Source organism: Cupressus sempervirens, chromosome 5, assembly GCF_028749045.1.
Source record: "Cupressus sempervirens isolate cs-2001-9-10 chromosome 5, ASM2874904v1, whole genome shotgun sequence".
Classification (NCBI taxonomy): Eukaryota; Viridiplantae; Streptophyta; class Pinopsida; order Cupressales; family Cupressaceae; genus Cupressus; species Cupressus sempervirens.
In genome coordinates, this window is record NC_143122.1 from 29,941,264 (window position 1) to 29,949,516 (window position 8,253).

At 34.5% G+C, this 8,253-nt stretch overlaps 1 protein-coding gene across 1 annotated transcript in view; it reads right to left on the minus strand.

Annotated features, from left to right (window-relative positions):
- Positions 1 to 7,874, minus strand: part of LOC149554436 (Class II aaRS and biotin synthetases superfamily protein) — a 78,912-nt gene extending 71,038 nt beyond the window's left edge. Inside the window, exon 1 of the mRNA XM_089828490.1 lies at positions 7,204 to 7,874. Coding sequence (XP_089684616.1) covers positions 7,204 to 7,750 — 547 coding nt within the window. The 5' untranslated portion in view covers positions 7,751 to 7,874. The remainder of the gene's footprint in view (positions 1 to 7,203) is intronic.
- Positions 7,875 to 8,253: the final 379 nt, after the last annotated feature.

Here is an 8,253-nt window from a genome sequence, read left to right on the forward strand (position 1 = left end):
AGTTTATTTTAGCTTCAAGGAAGTCATTACGTGTAGATATTAATGGCCTAAAACACTTGAACAATCTTAATTCTGACTTATAGTTCATTATTATTTAATTTGATTAGAATTCAATACCTTGGTGGCATAATCATTCTTAGCTTTCACATAAAACACATTATGTTAAATTGATTAGAGTTCAAATCCTGCAGTGGCATGTTTTACACCAAGCAAAAATTAAGCTTTTACATCCAAAAATTGTTGAATACCTCAAAAGACACTAGTTTGGCATGTGCTCAAAAACTTGGGGCTCAAAGTAGCAATATCTTAAACAAGTAAACACCAATGTGATTCCTAGTAACCATTTTGGCCTAGCAGATATAAATAAATTATTAAATCTTAAAAAGGATCCTGTTAATTCATCTATATTTAACCTAACATTCATTGAAATGCATCTTAATTTTGTCCTGACATGCATCGAAACATGTTTTGACTTTGGGCTAGACCCCATTACAAATAAATTGATTGCAGTTCAAATCCCACAGTGCGTGCTCTACATGAAGCTTACAATCTCAATCTGAGAAAGGTAACAATAAATCAGAAAATGAAAGTCCCTTGCACAATGGTCCAGTTGTCTTGGCGTGGATCAAGATTTACAACTGATTTAAATTATTTAATTTGCCTACACGATGTTTGTAAAATATATATGCTTATCCCATTTTACCAGCAATGGAATGCAACACTGAAAACTGTACATGCCTCAACCAACATCCTGATGGAAATATTGTCATCGATGTCAAAGGCATGAAGGAAGATGCATTGAATTATGTCAAGTGATAAATATGTAGCAAGCAATACACCATGGTATCAAAAGATACTTCAAGGATTGATGTGGCAGGAAACTAATACTCTCATAAATTGTATGGAGCAAAGGAATAAAGATAAGAACGAATGAGCAGCGAAAGATGTGAGATATTGCCACTAGCATCAAACATACAAGTATCCAAAGAAATGCTCGAAAAGCCAAGGATGCAACAAGAAGTCACCATTGTCATGGAACAAAGAATCAAATAATCACACACTTAGTTAAGTGTGAAAAATATTGATTATGCAAATACTATGAATCAAATACCATTGACTATGAAAAGTATCCTGCGAATAAAGAGACAAATGGCAATAAAAAGACACAGGGTTTGAGTATATTGCTGAGATTTGAATATACAGCAAGAAAGAAATAAAACAGAGGAGTCGAGCCTATGTAAATATAGCGTAACAATACAGGGAAAATTGCTAATGAATGTAATAAATACTTTAAGCACCAAGCAATCGCGGATCCACAAGTGCATTTGGAGATAAGTTTGTAAAATTTGATGGAGCCCGATGAAAGAAGAAATGGTGTCTATAAAAATGTCTTGAAAGAATTAAAATACAGATTGTTTTATGAAGACAATATCATCACCAAAGTCTTATCTCCAGTGATTCAAATAAGAATGCCACCACTTATTGAGATACATTTGAAGACTATATTAAAAGATGCAAACTATACTAAAAACCTATTATGCAGCTTGATATTGAAGCTCGTTGATTTATTTGAAAGCAACAACAGAAACTACGAATAGCTGGGACAGTATTAACAGCAACACCCATAATGAAGACAAGCTGAAGGCAGGCATTTTTGTCGCATATTCAAATATAATATTTGCCACGTCACCTCCCAAGGAAAACAGTGAAAAAAATACTAGGCGGAGGCATCAAGATGGAAAGTCAGTTTACGGCAGCCAAACGAATAAGTATACAAACTACAAGAGTTAATTCAGTCAACAAGAAATGTGTCAGCAATAATCCTATAAGCAGCGATACACACCAAAATATGAAGACGTGCAACAGCGGATAAGAGAGCCAGAGAATAAATTCACATACACCAGATGGATGGCACAATGAATGAATAATCCAAAAAAAAAGAGAGCCGGATAATTGAAAAAGGAATTACACGACAAGTCAAATAGATTGTGAAGTTTAATCTTCTAAAAACCCATCTAACCAGACATAGAGGTATCATAATAAAGATTCAGTCAGGCAGAAAGAAAGAAACTATCAACAATTAAATACAGTGACATAATACAATTTTAGCAATGATTCATGATATGAATTCGGTCAAAAAAAAAGAGTGTGACTTAATTAAGGAAATAAATAAATAAATATAACAGCGTATGTAAACATAATCAAGGTTCGAAAGTCAAAAGCAGTCACAGATGCAATCAAAGATTAATACAGTAATAGAGAATTTATCAAAACAAAGAGGTGCAATTAAATAAGACATTAAGGAAGAAAATATTTGAACAGTGAGTTTAAGTTTTTAATCAATTTTAGTCAAAACAATTAATAGTGATAATTAGCAAAGGGTCTGATTTGTTGAACGAAAAGAAAAGGATGTGTTGTAAAGTGACATCCTTATAAAGACACACTTGTTCATAAGAAATATGAAAGATACGAGTAGAAAGTAAATCATTGGAAAACAAAATAAGTAAGCGGTGAATGAGAACAAGGAAGAATAAAAAAAAGTAAAGGAATATATAAATATCAGATTTCCAATCTGATTTATATATCTATATATAAAAGTGTGAATGTGAATAGTATATGAACAGATAAAAGTTGAGAAAAGATATATGCTGGTAATGAAGAGTATGCACATGCAAATTAGCAGGGAGAAATATAAAGGAACAAATAAAGGAGTGTCTTAAATAGTCCATCATCAGTTGAAGTTAGCAACAGTATTAAGGTGGAAAAGAAGTTTGTGTGCAGTGGTTGGTGCTCACAAAGACAGCAGTTGGGAGTTGGTGTTCCTGCGAAGAGTGGAAGTTGGAGCTTCTAGTGAGTCGGTGCTTATAAACATAGGGGTTGGAGCCTCTAGTAGGTCATAGCCTACAAATCTTTGTAAAAGAACAAGTTTATATAAAAGCAATTATTTTGACGTGGTTTTCTTCCGCATTGGATTTCCACATAAATCTCGAGTTATTGTGTTCTTGTGCATAATTGTTTATTTCAACATTTGAAGTTATTAAGACAATTGTTTGGATAAAATGTTTTAATTGACAAAAGCTGTTATTATACTGATTCACCCCAACCGCCCCCACCCCCACCCCCTCAGTATAATCGTGTGCCCTTCACATCCAAGATAAAGTATACTGGCTATTAATTATTTTTTAAACCTGCAATACATCGAAATATATTTTATATTGTCTTATATCCCATTTAAGGTGACACCATGTACAATCACTAACAAAGTCACATAAGAAATCAGTAAGCTATGAGTGCCATATCTGACAACCTTGTTCAGCATGTTTTGCAGTGGATACAAAATTTATGATAAAATTATTCGAAGTGTCTTATTTTGCCAGAGAAGAATATTAATATGTATCTTATCTTATTTTACCCATGACAGTACTTTCCATTATAGAGTAAGCTGAAGAGAAAACCAAAACAGACTCAAAAAACTCAACCAACACCCTCATTTGACATGTGTTGGTATTAATTTGGATTTATCAATTAACTTGATTTGAATTGTCATATTCCTGTAGAGTCATATACTGTATACTTTGCCATTTCCAACCTATATTGCAAATTCATTCATATTGTATGTTCTAGGACTCATTTAGCCCATTGAATTGACCTCTGACCCTCACCAAGATGTCAAATTGATCGTTCTACCTAATGGATTCAGACAGAACAGACAAACACAACAAATCTACAATATAATGTTAAATTGAAACATTCCGAACAGATGTCTGATTAAGATGAGCTCCTAAGCAGTCCAAACCATTTATGATTTATCTCATCCCTTCAGCGAAAATTGACACCAAATCTCCTTTCAGGTACATCAGATCTAAAATATGGATGCACCACAGCAACAAGCAAAACAAGACACTCACTGTTAAAAATCACAAGTCTTTGCAAGCGTCACTACCATGCTGGATAGTTATCTACTGCAACCTCCTGATTTTGGTGCCAAAAAGCATGTCTTCCAATTCTGTACATTTCACTTCCCATTGTTGTGTTCTGTCATGCTGGTAAATATTACGATAATAGATAGGCTTCTATTATTAGTTAATGGTTATCTGTTTGTAATCTATTGTAAATATTAGATTGTTTCTAATATTTAGTTAGCTGTAGTTATCTGTTAGCTTTCTTTAGCTTTCTTTTAGCTAAAACAGAATATTTATATTCTTTACAATCGTTTCCTAAAGAAACATTGTTTTATTCTTTTCTATATATAGTAAATAACAAGCAAGTATTTTACCAATTACTTCATAATAGTAAATTCCCAACCATTTTGTGGTTATCTCTACCACAAACTGTCAGATTTCCTACTAGAACTTGCTTTTGTTTTTCTACACTATATCATTTGAGTCTGTCATGACTACTTTAGTAATCCCTTATTGGCTTCAGCCAATAATCAAGGATCCTTTCTTGAATTTCTTTCTCAAGGCATCATATCTACTTCAAAATGGATACAGAAATGCTGAGCTTTGGGATTGGGAAATGAAGAAAACTCTTTTTAGTTTGTTGGTCACACTGGTTGTATTAAAGTTAAATCTCTCAATTTTTGTTTCTCTCTTTTTCATAAATTTACTTCTATTTCTAATGGTCACTCTTCTTTTTTGTTTCCATATTCTCTCTCTGTTCAATATGGAAAGTTTCTCTCTCTCTTCAAAATGTTTTTATCTCTCTTTGTTCATATAGAAACATTCTTGTGCATACTTGTATATATAGATTATTTATCATGTCTAGTTTAATAACACATTCATTATTTTACCATCATATAGTATCAACTATTTTTTTCGAAAAAAAAAAAATCATTATTGAAACTTTCTAACTAATTTTCCGAAATAGGTTTTGAAAATCTTTAATTCCTTTATAAAATTTTAGACTCAAGGTTTTCAACATCCTTTGCTTGGGTGTGTTCAAACTTGCAGGAATTCGTTCTTTTTTAAGATCCGTCCAGAATTATTTTTTAACTGTGAAGGACATTTTTTTCTGTATTAATCGCAGTTTTTGCAAGGTCTGAGCACCATTTTTTCAGGGCCTTTCTTGGGCATGATTTCGCTCCTTTCGGCTCCCATTTTGAAGTCTCTGGTCACGATTTTTTTGCAGCACTCGGTTTGGGATTTCCTACATCTCTAACCCTGTGCTTATTTTGACACAGTTCTCAGCCCTATTTGACGCGATTTTCAGTGTTCTTTGGTAGGAATTTTAAACATTTCATGGCCTGCATTTTGGAGATTCTTCCTTACTTTTTCACCTAGCTGGTTTTTGCACGTCATGACCTATTTTTTCTGCAAATATCGAAAGCTTTCATGGCCACCTCTGGTTCCTACACTTTTGACTAGGGTTTTTACCCTTCAGATCAAGCCAAAATTTTATATTGATTGTATATTCCAATTGCATTTTTCCACATCTCAACTGAGACAGTCTCAATTTTTGAGCCAACAGATTTTGAATCTAATTTCATATTCTTTCTGAGTTTTTTGTGCTCTCTTCTAAATATCTTTCATTGCTTTTGGTTCTTCCATCAATCCGCCTCTAAGTTCATGCCTCTTCAAATATTCACAATTTCTTGCATCAAAACATGTCATGGCATCTCTCACCAAACTTCTCTTGGAAGGCAAGCAGTGATACAACAGAAAGAACTACAACACCAGGAAGCGGAGAATGATGACAATCTTCAAGTACTGTCGCCTTAAGACGTTTTTTCTTAGTATTGAAACTCGTCCTACCATAGTCAATGGTACCATAGACCAAGATTCCAGAACATACATAGCAGATTCCCTTGCAAATTTTTTGTTGTTTTGAAGTTAGATTGACCATTATGGGAGGGTATTAGAATTAAATCTCTCTATTATTGTTTCTCTCTCTTCTATAGACTTACTTCTATATCTAATAGTCACTCTTCTTCTATATTTCCATATTCTCTCTTTGCTCAATATGGAAACTTTCTCCTCTCTTTGGAATGTTTCTATTTCTCTCTTTTTGTTAATTATAGAAACATTCTTATGTATACTTGTATATATAGATCATTATGATCTTTGTTTAATAACAAATTTATTACTTTGCCATAATAGGTTGCAACATGACAAAATGTTGATGGAGCCAATTAGAGAGGATTAGAAACACTCAATCATAAGCAGTCTCAAAGTCAAGACTTCAGTACCATATGAAACTCTCTTAGCGGAAGCTGGTATTTTCCCGTTGGAGGTGGCAGTGATAACTTGGCTAACAAGTTATCAAAGTAACTTGAAAACATGGATAATCAAAGATGGCTCAAAATTGTGATGAAAGAAGGTTTGGACTGCAGGAAGAAAACGTGGATAAAGCAAAACATTAAGTGGTTGAGTAAGTGGAACATCAAGTTACAAGAATGCCCCAATACCAATGAGGAAATTAAAAAGTTTGTCATATAAAAATCTTGAGCTGACATGTGGACTAATAACATGGGTCAAAAAAGGCTCACTACATCAAAGTGTTCAGTCAAAACCAGGAACATGGTGATAAGGCTTACCTTGGGGCAGCTACTAAATGGAAAGCTAGGTTGCTGACAGCACAATTGAGAACAAGTTTCACATCATCCCAGATGCAAGATGGGTAGATGGAAAAGGTCGAAAGAGGAGAGGGAAGAAGGGACTTTCAGGTTCCATGACAGGTGCGATTTGAGATGGAGACTGAATGGCACTTTGTTATGGAGAGAGAGTGTCTAGCATATGATGAGATTTGGGCTCAGTTTGAAATCATCTCAAAGGCCGACAATATACATAGTTTATTTGGAGAGGATAAGATCAATCAATCTGCCAATTTAATTGTCATCAATCATAACAGGACGTCAAATATGGAATGGAATATGGAATTAGCTTAATACTGCTTCAATTCAATTACAGTAGCTTTGCAAATCTCTTATACAAAATCCAACTTGTGCATTTTTACTTAGTTATAGAAAGCAAAGCTAGTTTAATCTACTCTTCTTTCTAATACAGAGATAAATATTAACTATCTACAATTTTAGCGACAGGAAGTTTAAAGCTATATTATCTTAATTCACTTGAAACGGCGTCGGCAAATGACCTCGAAGCCGCAGATGTAAATAATGCAGAAAAGCATGGTTTAAGAATTAATTAAAATTAACTAGATTTATCTGTATTCTAGCTGCAGAATATACACCTAATTTTATTTTACCTGCGATGGCATCCGCAACGACGGATAAAGCCGAGGAAGAATAAACAATAAGCGCGCTAATTCCGACAGTTACCGCAAACGACGACTCCATGACATCCATTTCCTCCGCCGCAACCCAAAAATCATCTTTCGAAAGTCTGAAAGCCGAAAAATCGCCATCAAATGAGTATATTGCCTCCGCAACAGCATGTGCAACGGCCTTGTCCGAAGAAGCGGGCAAATTCAATGCTATATTTTTCTTCAAAACGTATTCGATGAAGAGGGGGATGACGGGGCGAATTCGCGCATGAGATTGTAAGAACTTGTTTGCAAGAACTACAAGCGCAGCTCTGGCTTCTACTTTGCTCAAAAACAGTTCGTTTTCTTTGTTTACATTTTCACCTGGTGGAGAAATTCTTTCCAGAGACAATGACGATCTGCCAGACGATTGTGAAATCTTTTCCAGTGCCGACGAGTCCAATTGAAGAGTGCAAAGCTCGTAAGCGATACTGTAAATTGTTTCTGCGGAGAGAGCCGAGCCTCTGCCACCCACCACCACAGTCGCCATTGCTGATTTACAAAGCTCTAGCCAGTTAACAAAACCCTAGGTTAATTAAAAATTATTTTAAGCCTTCGCTTTAGTGGTAAAAACCTTTTAAGTTCACGCATGAAAACCAGTTTTACGTCCAATATTACTGGCTGGCTTTTCAAACAGTACACCTTTATATACAGAAATTTAGGATTATTGTACTATGCCTTGTATCAAAAGAATTATGAGAAATGTTGTGAAAACGTGTTTTTGGGCTCTAAAATGCTTTAAAAAAAGCTGCTCAAAAAACTATTATAAACAACATTGCAAAAAGAGAATTATAATATTGAGATAATATTTTTCCTAATTAAAAGAAAAGTCAATGGGAACTTGGTCTGCTGGTGAAGTTAAATGGCTTACAAAGAGTCCACCAAAGATCAAGTCTTGTTGAGTGCAAGGCTCTTACATCATAAGGGATGAGGTCAAGATTGTGCCCACAGTGATTTGAACAGTGTGGATGCCCCTCAGTCCTTGGCTCTAAG